The 16,392-nt window shown below is 33.3% G+C and overlaps 1 protein-coding gene across 2 annotated transcripts in view; it reads right to left on the bottom strand.

Annotated features, from left to right (window-relative positions):
• Nucleotides 1–245: 245 nt before the first annotated feature.
• The window catches only part of LOC145279781 (solute carrier family 35 member F4-like), a 601,960-nt gene continuing 585,813 nt past the window's right edge, over nt 246–16,392 (bottom strand). For both annotated transcript variants that reach the window (XM_080131107.1, XM_080131106.1), the window contains 4 exons: nt 11,319–11,388; nt 9,116–9,238; nt 5,789–5,878; nt 246–623 (listed from right to left, as the gene is read on the bottom strand). In XM_080131107.1, coding sequence (XP_079987233.1) covers nt 400–623; nt 5,789–5,878; nt 9,116–9,238; nt 11,319–11,388 — 507 coding nt within the window. In that variant the 3' untranslated portion in view covers nt 246–399. The remainder of the gene's footprint in view (nt 624–5,788; nt 5,879–9,115; nt 9,239–11,318; nt 11,389–16,392) is intronic.

Genomic DNA, 16,392 nt, shown 5'->3' on the forward strand with positions numbered 1-16,392 from the left:
TATGCATGTGCGTGCGTGCAGAGATGTATGTGTTTGCGTGTGTATATAGCTGTGTCTTCTGTTTTACATATATATATATATATATATATATATATATATATATATATATATAAATAATGTACACATTATTTTATGGCAAGATTGGTATAAACAGTATCCTTTTAACTCAGACAACAGTTCTCTTTTTGCCTGAGTATTTGTTTTTCCGCAGTCTTTGGTAATCTATTCAATTCTTTTTCCGTGAATTTTAGAAATCAGCTTTTCTTTGTTTCTTTTTTTTTTAATATGTATAATAACAATAAATAACATGGGTTTTCGTGGCGCACTTTATATTTTTCAAGGCCTTGTCTTTCGATTTTTTTTTGTGTGTGGATTACTCTCATTACTTTAGTCTTGTATTCAATACGTCGTATTTCGCCATTCGAATCTGGAGGGCCGAGGCAGTTCATTGCTTCCCGCCGAAGTGACTGGGTTGGGTTCTTGCCGAAGACAGCGACACAACCGCATCACATACGTGTGCCATCCCTCTGGTAATACGATGAGCAGCAGGCCGATCTCAATTAATACGGCGGCAGATACCTTCATCCCTGGAAACTGGGCATTTCTCCAAACCAGATCCGCAACTGAAAAGATACGGAAGATAACAAAACAAATGTACATCTTGGTTACACAAAATTGAATTTATTAGATTTTAAAAGAAATTTAATTCCCGATTATACTGAGGAATATGAATATTGGAAATTATTATTATTATATTATTATATTATGTCATATTATATTATTAATATATTATATTATTATATTATATTCAGGTATCAGATCAGGTTGTCTAAAGATAATGGCTTCCTCAGATCAAATGCACCTGATGCTTTTTTGTTTTTCTACTTCCTTTTGCAAAACTTAATTATGTTCTGCAAAACCAAAACCAAAAACAACACCCCCACTTTCTTTCTTTCCATTTCCCCTTTTTCTTTTTATATTCTCCACTTCCTGACTGGTTTCCTAACTTAAAATGTACCAAACATGAATACTGTAACCCTTTTCCCTCTCCCATTAAAAGCCACTATAAAACAACCAAACCAAATCAAACACTACAAACCAACGATTGAACATACAAAGAGCTTAAAGAATAAAAACCTTTTACAAAATATCTGGATGCAACATGAATACTGTTTCCAAAATAACTGGATTCGATATTAGATAACCCGAAAAGGGTTGATATGGCCTAAATAAAACAACAAAACCAAACTATATTATATTACTAGCGGGGGTTGTGGAGCGCCCGATCTTGCTCGGTCGTAAAAAAACGCTTAGATATATTTTAATTCATGCAGATTTCGTGTTTATTATTACAGAGCCAATTCTCTATTGAATATATATATATATATATATATATATATATATATATATATATATATATATATATATATAAAAGAGCAAATAGTTAATAAAATATGTTAAAAAACACTTTGAAAAAGAGTTAAAAACATATTTAATTTGAAGAGGAAACATTAAATAAATGGATAGTCCTTAATCCGCGGAGTTTCGGAGAAATACTTTCTTTCTCACCAGAGGGTAAGATTTAGCGAAATGCGGGATCGGATTTTACTTGCAAAAGTATTTGATGAAACTGCAAGTAAGTCAAAGATCTTACTTGATAACAAAAAATGAAGCAGAGGAAATAGGGTAAAGAAAAAAGTGATTTCACGTGAATGCATAGTCTGGCGAAAGGTAAAGTATCCAATGACGATAAAATCCAAAAATGCAAATCCAAGAAAGTTAGTTAAATTTCCATTCGCACAAGTAAAATTCAAGGGAATCGAGTAATTGGAAGATGGTCCACAATAATCCAAAAGGCCGAAATCCGTGGAATAATTCACAAATAGGTACAAGGAAATGGGGAAAGAATTTCAATAATATTATTAAAAGAAAGATAAGATATGCGTTACACTCGGCTTTAATATTTATAATATACTTTAGTTTTACCATTTTGGATCATTTTGGTAAATTTAATTGTAATTTTTATTTTATATATATATATATATATATATATATATATATATATATATATATATATAGTCTTGGAAATTTTTAACCTTTAAAACTATACAAAAAAAACTTTTTATCATTCGTTAGAAAACCATTTAGTCAGTTAGTCATTCAATCACCTGCAACAACTGGATCAACTTGCTCTCTCAAATTCATTATAGTACCAGTAATAATTTATTTTTTAAGGAATCATCAGTTGTTTACCACGAAATACTGTTTTGAGGTTTATATATACATACACATATATATATATATATATATATATATATATATATATATATATATATATAGTATTGGTTTCAAAAGTTACAAAAATCCCAAAAAACATGACTTGAGTGCCATCAACTAGAATCGAAATCAAAACATTAAGCGTTCCAGTCGTGTTTCCTACCGTTTGACTTATGGACATATAGATGGGAAAGATTTAAATTAAACTAATTTAACCTATGAATGAATTTGTGCATGCGCAAAAGTAATAAGAATTTGTCGGCAAGTTGAAATGAACATTTCGTATTTCAATTTGTCGACATATTTCTGTACACGTATTTAATCCATCCAAACAAAGATTTTGCACGTTATAAGCCATCCTTGGTGCACGATTACTATTTCCTGTTTATTCCAGTGTTTTGTAGCTAGTAGTTTAAGAGTTTATTGGCTAAATATTTTCACACAGATACTCACACATACTGTTTTATTTATATAGATTGTTATATATTATTATTACTATTGTTGTTGTTTCTGAGTATTAGACAAGTAAACCCACTCGTATATAAAATGGTTGACTGAAAATGAGAGAAAATAGAAGTTCAGTTGGAATTAACTTTCTGAACTATAGGTTAGCATTACAGAAACGTCATATGGATTGAGTGGTGAGTGTGTGAGAGAGAAATCTTAATTACTTGGAAGCACGTAAAGTGTGAAAATGAAAAATTGAGATGAGCTAATAATACATAGGTAAATAATTATTCTTTTTCCACCTCCTCTCTGCCCCCCCCCCCCCACACACTGATGAGTGATTTGGAAAGAAGATCAAATTAAATAAACCTTTACTGTCCTTTCTCAATCTTGAGTTAACTTAGTTTAAACATGGCAAAAAAAAAAAACTGGAAAAATAAAACGAGTAGTTTTTTTAAACGAATAAAAATCTATTAAAATCAATTATTCTTGAGCAACTTCTTTTTACAGAAAGATAAAAGTCGGAATTTTATCATATGAAAAGCAGAATAATATAAAACTTTTTCTACTATTTTTAATAAAATTTTAAATTTTGAATTTTTCAAAACCACACCATTCACCGCCATTTTTGTCTCGATGGATAAAACATTTAAATATTTTTTTAAAATTTTCTGATCCAATTATTTTTTTTGTCTAAATAAACATAATATAACATAAGTACCTGAATTTCAAATAGTTCCAATTTTTTTTATATCACTTTATAAATTTCGCGTAGCTAAATTAAAAAAAACAAAAATAAAACAAAAACAAAATTCAATGATAGTTTAAAATAAGCTATAAAGAGTGTAATTGTTTCACGCACGCACACACACACACACAAACATATATATATATATATTGTTGCCTACGTAACCCCCGAAGTTAAGCAACGATTAGTCTAGCCAGTACCAGATAGGTGACCATTTGGGGAATGCTAGGCGTCATATGTGTTGAAAACAACTCCTAAATCTAGTATCACGCTTGGTCTACCATAGGTGAATTAACAAGAAAATTCCGAAAGAAATTATCGTATTTTTAGCAAAATGCGCAGTTATTTATTGGTGTTTTCTTTTCTTTTTTTTTTGTATCGATTCTTTAGAGCATTTCCTATTTAATGGTATATTAATAATATTGGACCATTAAAGGAAAATCATTAATTTATTTTTCAAAGATTTAAAAGTAATGTTTTTCACAATAATAATGAATATGCATATATATATATATATATATATATATATATATATATGCATATATATATATATATATATATAGTCATCCACATACAGTACTGTTTTGCTGTATCAGAGCTCATCAGTGCGGCTAAACAGGCAACTACCTCAAGCCAAGATCGAAACCCAACCGCCCAAACGATAGTCATAGCTTTTTATCATTACGCTATATGGCATTGCTAATCTGAAAGTTAATAATTATTATTAAACGAATTTCACACTTAAAAACGCAACATCTATATAAATAAAACAGTATGTGTGAGTTTCTGTGCGAAAATATTTAGCCAATAAACTCTTAAACTACTAGCTACAAAACACTGGAATAAACAGGAAATAGTAATCGTACACCAAGGATGGCTTATAACGTGCAAAATCTTCAAATATTCAAAATTTCAAAATTTCAGACTTTAAAATCTGATAGTGAGCATTTTTTTTGTTTGCCTGATTTATCTACAATCATCAACCTCCCCACAATACAGTATATTTTGTTCAGTTTCGGCTGACTATTTTTAGCATATTTTTACCCACTAATAAAGAAGGAGTGTTTTGTAGGCTAAAAAATATATTTAAATATCGATTCTGAAAAAAACAGTACACCATGAAGTTCATTCTCCATTTAATAATCGGTAAAAATTTCGTATTGATTGGATAATTACTTGATTTTTGGTAGATTTTAAAAGAGAGATTCCGTAAAAAAATACGTACTCCCTCCTTTCGTTTTGGCCGTGCCTAAATTAGTTCCTTTTCGAAACTGTAAATAAGGAGCTCTGATTTCAGGCGACAAGCCCTCTTTCGGGAGGAATCGCGTAAGAACGTGTACAAAATCAAAAGACCAACTCGTAACACTGTAAATACAATCGACTAACCAGATAAGCAGCAAAATCCCACGCCTTCACTTTAGGGGCCTTCCAATACCGGAAAGTTTTCTACTCTGAAAGATTTTTGTTTCCTTTGAACTGCTAGACTTTGAAATTCTCTCTCTGTTAGCTATTCACCCAATTGTACTAACAAGCAGACATTTAAGTGTAACGACATCTTGCTGTTCAACTCCCTACTTAGAGGTTCCTTGTAGATACGGTCCCTAATTCACAGCAGTTCTTTACGTCTCAGTAGCAATCTACCTTGTTTGGAGTGAATATGAGTAAAAAAAGAAGGTTATGAATAATAATTGTAAACCTGTATGTATATTTGTATAAAGATTACGACAACTTTGTTTTATGCATGTATGTCAAAGGTTTGAAACGTAGCATATTGAGGTAGAATAGTAATTGGTGCATTTAAAAAAAAAAGGTAAGAATACATCAATCATAAAAGACAATATAGAAGTCTGATTAATGAAGAATAAGCATTTATCAACAGTCTGTCTTAGCAAATTCTAAACAAGTATAAACAATATATGAAACGTAGATTAGACGTGTAATTAGATACCTCATTCCCAAATACAATTCAATCCCCATGCTATTGAACGAGAGTTAAAGAAGATGAACTAAGTGCAGAATAACAATGATTTTATCTGTAAACGACGTGCTTCAAGGGAGTCCACTCGACCCGACAACCAGCGAGCAATAGAGACAAGATTAAAGTGTCAATTCCTAACTATATGGCATCACGGAAATTATCACGGGGTCTGGTGTTGTCACGAGATCTGTGGATTTCCTTTCATTACGAAAGGGCCTGTAAATCCTACTGACCAAAGGGCTCCAAAATCTTCTCGCAAAGGATGATGATTTGAACGAAGATAACCTTGTCGTGTCTGCAAAATATAATACCTTGTCACTGGTCAGAGGTATACTTACTTGCGCATAACGGAATTCCAAAAAGGAGACCCATTTCTAGGAAAATGGAGAATGTGATGACGCCAGAATAATTAGAAAGAAATTGATGGACTGAAAAAGGTAAAAAAAAATCAGTTATAGACATCATCAAAGTGAACAGGGATTGAAGTGGTTAATAAATACTACACGATATAAGTAATTTATTTTGCATGCGAAACAATTAAAGGGGGCCAATCTTTAAAAGAAAATTCTCACATGTTATCATATGACGTAATAAAGTTAAAAAATCCGCTACTTTTACATTAAAACACAAAAAAGTATTAAAGTATCATATTAAATTGATATAAACATATCTGATCAGCCAAATGCGAACTAAAGTTAACGAATAAATACTTTAAATATACAAAAATATTTTCCTCTTTCATCTTTCTTCTTTATACATAATTAATTGTCGTTTATTTTGTCATGATGTCATTTCAAATATATACAAGAATACCCCTCTCTCTCTCTCTCTCTGAGAATGAGTGTGTGTGGGGACACTTCTCAACCTATATACTCAACGAATTTTTTATCTACGAGATTTAAATTTGGTATATAGGATATTCAGACGCGTGGAAATATTTTTAATCAGCTTTAATCCCCCCCCCCCCAAAAAAAAGGCTTTTAAAGGGGTAAAAATTGAAACATTGATACGTGGGAAGGTCATCAGATTTTTATTTGTCAGCTGTTTCACGAGTTTTGAAAACACATTTTAAAACCGTAGCAAGCTGGTCTAATGGTTATCGTACGTGACTTAATGTTTTGGCAAAAATCTCAGCTCGAGTATTTTTTTCTACTTACAAGAAGTGAACTGTTTTGGAAAAAAAAAAAAAAAAAAAAAACATAATACTCGCATTCACGTGTCTCAGTTTCTTTCCGTTTTTTTTTTTTACTTCATTTTTTAAGGAACTCAACGTTACGTTAAATACCGGGCAACGCCGGGTACATCTTCTAACGTCATTTAAACCGTAGTTACTCAGAGCACAACATTTCACATTTACTACAAAAACCTGAATTTAATTGAGACTGTTCTACCATAGAAATGCTGTTTGGCTGCTTAATATGGCGACCCGGAACCAAAAGTAAACGGCATACCTTCTATTGTTATTCTTGCGTATATAATTTGCCCTAAAATGAAAATATGTGTGCATATATTTGCTTTATTTTTGTTCCGTTTACTGTTTGAATCTGAACCTCACGTAAAAAGCAGCAAAAAATGCAAACTTGTATTTTGTTCACGCTTTAAATGTACCCCTTTTTCTATTTGAAGTGAGAGGAAAACCTATATTCATTTTTTTTTCTGGAAAAGACAGGAAAAACTTTTAATTATTTATGTTCTCATTTGGTTAAATATAGTGACTGTTATTTTATCACTAGTAGTTCAGCCCGGCTTTGGTCGGGCCCTATGTATTGTTAATGAAACACTAGTGTCTGTAGGTATTTAATTATTATAGTAAAAAAAATAATTATGACAGCCCCTTTAAGAAATTCGTTTCTTATCGTTGAGCACTTTCAGTTGAATTAAAAAGTCGGTCAATTTAGCTCTTATGCGTAGATCATCGTATAACGATTTGATCACTGTCTGTCTGACGTAATGAACATTTAAATTAAAATGTTTAAAATTCAACGCTATTTCACACGGTTAATGGTAGCCGAATGGATACGGCCTCCGCTAATCGAGCCAGAGATGTCTCGTGTTGCGGGGTTCGAATCGTTCGACTGGTAGTAATCGTGACACCCTGCACTGAAGAATCCCGAAAGGATGAAACACTAGTGTCTGTAGGTATTTAATTATTATAGTAAAAAAATAATTATATATATATATATATGTTAAAAAGTTTAACTCATGTCCAGGTAAACTACATTTTCAAGCGTTAAGACCCAAAATTGACGGAGGAGTTTGGTAGAATCTGCAAAGGTCAACTCTTTCAACTTTGACCTCTTGGCAGCCAAATTTTCGGCCAAAAACTGATTAAAAACCTTGTTGCATGTCTACATACCCGTTATGTAAAATTTCAAATGATTAGACCTAAAATTAGCTGAATAGTTTGCTAGAGACCGCAAATGTCGAATCTTTTGAAATTTGATCCCTTGGCAGCCAAATTTTCGCCCCCCCCTAAAAAAAAAACGATTCAAAATCTTGCCATATGTCTGAATACACTTTATGTAAAATTTCAAATGTTTAGACCAAAAAAGAAAAGATGCAAAGAAATAAAAATTACGAACTAAAATATATCAGTTAATATCTTATATATTTTTAGATAGAGTGATGTGGTTCCCGATCGATTAACTGTGTCTAACTGTGTCGGATATATACTCAAGAGTCAAAACAATGAAAAGAATTTGCTGTTGTCATAGCCCTAATCATAAGAGAAGAACTGTTTAAAACTCTATTTACCTGGCGTTGCCCAGGATATATTGCAGTCAGTTTTAGTTTGTAATTTTATTTATTTATTTTTTTTGCATGTTTTCCAAACTTATGGAGAGAGGAAATATAACTTTTAGTTGTAAAGGAGACAATTCTTTTTTATTGTTCAATTAAAAATATTAGCTATTCCCCTCGTTGGTTTTGACATTTTGCTCATGACTGAAAAATGTTACAATATTACCAGATGTCTTCGTGGGACTATATGATTTTTGAATAAATAAATTGTAGCTAATAACATGTTACAACGATAACAAATGAAATTGTTAGTCAGAATCAAAATTTTATGTCAAAGTAAATGTTATTTAGGTCCAACTTTTAAAGTCTCACAAATAAAATTATATGTTAGATGTATATTTGAAATCTAAAGAAAGGGAAAGAATGAAGAAAGTGAGAGAGCCAGAAAGAGAAAGAGAGAATAAGAAAGCGATAGAGAATGAGAGCGAGAAGAGAGAGAATGAAAGAGAAAGTGTAAAAGAGATAGATAGATAGATAGATAGATAGAGAGAGAGAGAGAGAGGGGGGGAGACATAAAAAGGTGATTGGGAGAGAAAGAATAAGAGAGAACAAGAAGGAGATTGGGAAAGGGAAAATGAGAGAGAAAAACTAAGAAAGAGAAACAAAGTGAGAAAGAAAAAAAAGAGTGTAAGGAAGAGAAAGAGAGAAAGAGAAAGATAAGAGAGAGAGATAAAAGAGAGAGCTACGAAAGAGATAAAAGGGAGAGATATAAGAGAGAGATCAGAGAGAGAGAGAGAGAGAGATAAGGAAGAGAGGTTAAGAGAGAGAGAGAGAGAAAGAGAAAGAATGAGAAAGAGAAATAAGAGAGAAAGAGAATGAGAAAGAGAAAGATAAGAGAAATACTGAAAGTGATAAATGTAGTTTACCTGTTGCAAGGACGGCAGAGGCACAGAGTGGCGTCCAGGGGAGCACCGACCAATCTACTGTCTCGGTTTTGGTCAAATAAAACAAAATAATAAAAGGCCAGAGACAAAGCAAATTTCCAAAACCTTTAAAAGAAACAAAAGAAAAAAATGAGTCTTGAATTGAATAACACTATTTGTTACTAGTTGAATTACCCATCACTGGATAGGTCCATAACAATAAAACAACTTAAAAACTTTAATAAGTGAAAGCAAAGCTAAATTTTTGTAATAATAAAATGTGTGTGAAAATAAAGAGTGCACAACTGAACTTATAGGATTATAAATATTTTAATTTTATGAAGTTAAGTTTCCACTCGGGGTATATTTATGATTAGCAATCATTGATCAAATTTTTGGTATTCAGAATGTTTATCAAATTGATGGCATAACTTCAGAATTACGTTTTATATGTGTAAATAATGAACACAAGAGCCCATAAACACGCGTCACGAAACACTTGGTCTTCTGAGTTATAAACGATGCTTATCGACGTTTTTTTAATTGCAAATATCTAACATGTACAATGTGTGTCACAGTACTCTGTTTTTCTACATCTTGCATAAACACTTTTCATGTGACAGAATCATAGGTAAAAACGAAATAAAAGACTCGATCTGGTGTTACTACATATCCCAACAAAACTTTGAGAAAATGACTCCAAATAAATACCAAATCCGTGGTGATTAAAAGATTTTAACGTCGTGATCGACCCTAGCTTCTTTGAAATCCAACATAGGGAACCCGATCAGTTTCCTGCAAATGGTGTCCATTCTTGTTTCAGGTTGCAGAATGCAACAGTAAAAGAGAGAACTTGAATGTCTTCTAGGCACTGCCATTGAGTGTCTAAGCTCTCTTTGTACAAAAGTTTATCAGAACAACCTTGCAGGCGGCACTTCCCCTACAAGTGAATGTTTTCTAAATATGAAAAATAACATCACAAATAAGATTTCCCCTGTATTGCTACCCCATACTTGCTCATATGGGAAGTAAGACGCCTTCTTCTTGTGGTGTTACTTCAAGTAACAAAACTTAACTAGATACTCCACCAGACAAGGCCAATTCTTCTCTTTGAATCCCGTAAAACTAAGAAACTAAAGGAAAGATAAACTATAACATAATTAACCGGTCATTTAAGGAAAAGAAAATTGATGTACTTCACTTCTTTATTAATAATATTTGAGAAGCAGAGAAGAATCTTGATTGAGATGTCCATCTCAAATAGAATTCAAGTATTAGCGTCACGAAGGGGTTCCTTGAGAATTTAAAGAGTAAATAAATATGGTTAGCACAAAGCTCGGTCCACACAGATGAATAAATCGGCCACAAATGAAATAAGACTAGTATTGCAATGAATTGTTACAAAGTAACTCCGAGAAAAAAGTTTTTTTTACACATATAGAACACAACTGTGAATTATGCCATCAGTTCCCTAAACACCTTATATAATTGTGTGTATTTTATGTAAAATCTCATTAAAATAAAATATAAAACAATATCTGTTGTAAGAGAGGTTCTATATGGGTGTCTTTATAAATTACAATAAATCAATCCCTTTAATACTTCACGTCAATCAAAATATGTTGCTGTATTAAAAAGATTTTTCATGATTCAATTATGTGCTTAGAAATTCTGAATTTCGTGGAGCAAGACTCTTCATCGGGAAATATTAAAATGCTCAAAATCTTCTCAAGATTTTAGAATCTGTTTACGCTTTGGAAATATTCAAATCAAGTGGGTTCCATGCTGTTTATGAGACCACTGGAAAAATCCCAGTTTGTAGGCCTAAAATTAGCCTAAATTAGTTCACGAACAGATAGTCAGCCACATCTCTCATATGAGAGGCGCTCCAAAAGTAATGCTTCCTGTTTTTCCGCCCAAGTGGATCAGAAGAGATTTCAAACTAAATTGTTATGATGATTAAACTCATGCATCCATGACCTGAAATTTTTGTCCGTTTGTTGCAGATATTGACGGTGTGAGACTAACAAAGCAATGCCTGTCATAGTCATTCACAACAGATTATATGTCCGATATCTGCTGGAGAATTAATCAATTCCAAATAATGTGTGTAACATCGAGAAGGATTTCTTCTTGTATTATTTAACTTATTCATTTTGTTGTAAAAAAATGTATGCGATGTTTTCGAGGAAATTATGCCACTTACCAATTAGAGATAAAAACACTGAAACTTTTCCTAATGATGCTTCTTCTCCTATGAATTTCTTGAAAAGCACCTGTAAAGATAAACATTACAAAATAATAACACGCATAATAGGCAAACCCCGATATAGATGGATACAAATATACGAAAATGAATGCTTGTTGTCGGAATTTAGAGATGTGCGCAGCTTGAAATTTATTGTCGCGGTGGACACATTGTCGGAACTATTATTTTCCTTTTTATGTTGCTGCATTCATTTTACAACCCATTTTTTAAAGATGAAGAAGTCGGACGTTGTTACAATCGATATAATACAACACGATATACGAGGGGCCTTCAATAAGTTTCCAGGCCTTTTCGTATGGACACTTTTATTGGTAGTACACCCATGACACTTTAGTCCCCTTTCAAGTAATCTCCTCTGGCTGCAATGTATTTGTTGTACCGTTCTAACAATTTCTAGAAAATCCCATGGAAGTTCTCTTGTGTGAGCATGCCAATGATCCTTGTCACAGCCTCTTTCATCTCATCAATTGCCTAATAACAACATCCTCCAAGATTTTCATTGAGCTTATGGCATAAACAAAAGTCACAAGGAGCAAGGTCTGTATTATAGGGAGGGTGAGCAACTGTCTTGATGCTCATATAGGTTAAATAGTCTGTGACAAGGATGGAGTCGTTGACTGATACATTCGCGCAAATCTTCTATAACTTCAATTCATCACGAATAATTGGGTGTACAGTTCCCACACTGACATCAAACTATACACATATTGTCTCTATAGATACTCGACAGTCCTTATCCATGAAATTCTTTATTTGGTCAATCACCTTTGGTATTCTGACTTCGTTACTCCCCCACACCTCTCATCATCTCTCACAGACTTCCTGCCTTTCTTGAATCTCTCATGCAACTCAAAAACTGATGCTCGATTCAAGCAAGATGGTCAAAAAGCAGTCTAAACTATTGCATATGTTTCTGTCGTATTTTTCCAAGTTTAAAACAATTGGGGTTTTTTTTTGCATATCGTTCTTCTAAATTGTTCTTACGTCCAGATTGCATTTTTTAAAAATTCTCCAGCTGTGACAAGCCGGATCTAGTTGGGTGTATTCTAATTCCTGCTATAGCTGTTCATTTTAATCTGAAATCATAATCTCATAAGATGTATAGCAATAACATACTAAATTTTAAAGAGTCTACACTTATTTTAAATGCCTGTATAAAAGTCTAGAAACTTATTGAGGGGACCTCGTAATACATAGCAATTTAATTTAATTTAAGTTACTCAATAATAACAGCAACAGTAAATGGGGGAAATGCTTAAGACTCGATCGGTTCAAACCGGTAAAAGTTTTGAACTTGTTTCAGCAGATTTCTCCGATTTTGAATCCTTTAAGTTACCATTTCCTACCTCAGAGAACCCTTCTGCTCTGCAATGGAAGTCAATCTGCGATAATGCAAAAATAATTTTTAAAAAGCGAACAAACCTCTTCACCTACAATAGCAAGCGACCCCATAGAGAAAAAGGGCTGAAAATGTATGTGACGAATGCAAGGAGAGAGAAACTGGTTAACTAATACCAATTTGGTGTTGAAGCAATGTTTTAACATTTTCGTTCAGTTTTATGATATTGCGTTTCTCATTACAATACATATTTGATTTATGAGAAGCAAAAAAATGCATAAGAAACGTAACTATAAGTAACATCAACACGAGAAAAACACACACACACATTTAAATATAATAGAGTAATTTCAAAATTTTATTCATGTAGATATAAAACCATTCATTACATGAAGTTTGTAAACCTTCGTTGATCAGCATTACGCTTTTTTGTATATCCTTTTCCCTTTTTGGCATCACTCAACTTCGATCGCGCCATCTTAAAATCCTAAAACACGATGTTCGTTTAGCGATTAGTATGATAACCCAACTAAGAACACTCAAAACATGAATTGTCTTTGTCAATATTTGGAGTATTCCTCTTCGTTCTTCATCACAGGATGGCTCACTCATCTGTATGAAGTATTTACGGTACAAATAGAACTAATTTGAGGGTATTCAATGTTACGAGCAGTGAGCAGTTGAGCCTGGTTCTTAATTCTTAATGATTTACTACTGAAACAGTAATTGATTTCAACAAGATATACAGGCATCTGAACGGTTTTAGAAAAAAATATTGATCGATATAGTGGTTATCGTATAAAAGTTAATTGTGTGGACAGTATCAGGAGCTTTTTAATTTGTTATAATCATGCTGGAAGTTATACTTTATTTAATTAAAGAAAAGAAACATAGAAAATGTAATGCAATACAAATAATGAGCATTTTTTTCACGATGTGTTTTTCTCCGAATGTCTATGGAAAAAGCAATTTAGGAAAATGTCAGGTAAACGTCTGCATGTTTCAAACTATCCTCACTAACCTGTCTTAACAACAATTACGTAAGTAAATGAAATATTAGCGTTCCTTGGCGTCATATTTTAGAATACGATGCATCCTGTTTGGCACACAGGTACAAGTGTATAACCTTTGCAGTGGGCGTGTGCAGTCATCCGCAGTTATGTATCTAGTTATGTGTTATTTCGATATTAATAATAAAAAAAATTGGTCAGTCATGATTGTCGATTGACTATGACAAGAAAAATATAGACGTTTCTGATTAATGTTTTTCCTCTCAAATAACGCGAAAGTTCCCCCTTTTCGTGTCAAAGATGGCTTTTATGTTCGCTTTCTCATGTCTAATTATCCGACTAAATCGGCCGCAGGAGCCGGGAGTAAAACAGAGCAGACAATCTTGACTATAACGAATGAAGAAAAAAGGAAGATATACATTCAGTTATTAGAAGCCTCTTCTCCCTAAACTCCTTGCCATGGTAGGGGCCATGACAACGTGGTAATGTCATAGCTACCCGTTTGAAAAAGTTCTGGTGAAAATCTAGGATGAATCAACATCAGGATCCGTCGTCATTCTTGTCGTCTTTGTTCATGTGGCAATCAAGAACGCGTCAGGCGCAGAGCCTCAAATTCATGGAGTTGAGAGAGGGGGGGAATACACACAAAAAAAACAAAAACAAACAGCGTTGTTTCTGTGTATGTGCAGCTGCCATTTCTTTGTGTGTTCTAGGTCCAAACGTTCACTAATTTATATAAAACGCTGGATCTTGCTGCTCAGAAGTCTGGGGTAAAAGCCTACATACTTGCCGGTTTAACTAAACGTTATGATCAACAGGGGATGGGGGGGGGCTTTACGCAGACAAAACACTCCTGAGACATGATGTTCATTCAGTCCAAAAATTTGATTCGCTCGATAACAACATCATAACATTCAACATCAACCGATTCCACTACTTTCGGAGAACGAAAAAATACCAGAAATTCAGTTAACAGTAACAATTCAATTTCAAAATTTCAAAGAAAATGATTCACTCTTATTCTTCAACTCGTTGCGAGGAAGACAAGTAGTTGTCACGGTTTTATAAAACAGATGCTTAATATTTTATTAAAGTGCCCTTTCATATCATACCAGTGAATTCGTAGCGATTGATTAAAATATCGCCTCCTCTCTTAAAACCAACGCACGGGTCCAAATTCAAAATATAGAAGTTCCTATTTACAATGCCTCCCCACGGGACAGAGTTAGACACCAGGGTCGTTTTTTAACGTGGAGAAAAGGAACAAAAAATTAAAATTGTCTCAGTCGTGAAGGATTTCTCCTCCACTGACAGAGAACAAGAAATTGAAGTGCAGTATCTGCCGGAACAGATGGTGTTTATTTGCTCCCCCACCGAGCAAATTAGGCACAAGGCCGATTTTTAATGTGAGGAGTGAAGGGAGGGGGAAGGGAAAAAGGGGACCAGCTCCCGAGAGGTGGGAAATGGGAGCTGGTTAATGGTCAGGCATGTGGGGTTGCCCCCACATCTGGTCTTTGCTAGTCATAGCTAGTCATAGCCAGTCATAGCTTGCAGTATCTGCCGGAACAGATACTACACTTTGATCTTGTCCCGAATAGAAGTTATAAATTAAAAAGAAAAAGACCTTACCAATTGCTTTCTTTCAGTTTCTTCGTTTATTTTTTGTTTTTATTTCTTTTTTCATATTTGGTTTTCATTTTCATTAAATAAAGACCATGCCCTAACCAAGATCAGAGGCTGCTTTTGTCGCATGATGAAGTCTTTTTAAACTGAAACAATAGATTTATTGTTGCACTTAATGATGATTTTGCTTACCTACATTGAATGGAATATATTGTTCTCTTTATTGAGCACTATCAACAGCCTCGTGAAATTCAATGGTTTTTTACTTTTGGACATTTCAAAACTTGAACAACATATATATATATATATGTATATATATATATATATATATATATATATATATATATATATATATTGTTTGTTTTGGTTTTAGCGATATGTTTTGAATGAATTCAATTATTTACGAAAGCGCATTTTTACCTAAATGCCAGCTGGGAATAATTTTCCCTTTAACCAATTTGGTACCCTCACATGGGGAGCGGTATATATATTATTTTTAAAATGTAATTATCCACTGACACGTGTTTCGTCGTCTACGACTCATCAGAGTGGCTGAATATAGCAAGATTCGAAATCGGGACCCCACGGTAATGAGCCTAAGCCCCTTACCTCTGACCCATCTTGCCAACTGTCTGGATATATCGCGATTTACTTAAATGTTGTTTGTTTTGGTTTTAGCGATATGTTTTGAATGAATTCAATTATTTACCTATTTTTTACCTATTTTTTACCCAAATGCGAGCTGGAAATAATTTGTGTGTGTGTGTGTGTGTGTGTGTGTGTGTGTGTGTACACAGACGATATTTATATCAGCTATCGGACATCTGGCATAATGGCCGTAGACTACTTTCTCAAACAAAAATGTCTTCTTCATTGTGGGGGGAGTTGCTCTACCCTGATGACTGAGATATTGTTGCACAAGATGAATTACAATACTTTATGAACCATTTTGTATTTACATGTAACTCATTTGTTTTAAACACCAACCTGAAAAGACAGTCGCCTTATATAAAACCAATTATCTTCGTTGAGGGTAATA

This window comes from Euprymna scolopes, chromosome 7, assembly GCF_053919585.1.
Source record: "Euprymna scolopes isolate OS-2025 chromosome 7, ASM5391958v1, whole genome shotgun sequence".
Lineage (NCBI taxonomy): Eukaryota > Metazoa > Mollusca > Cephalopoda > Sepiida > Sepiolidae > Euprymna > Euprymna scolopes.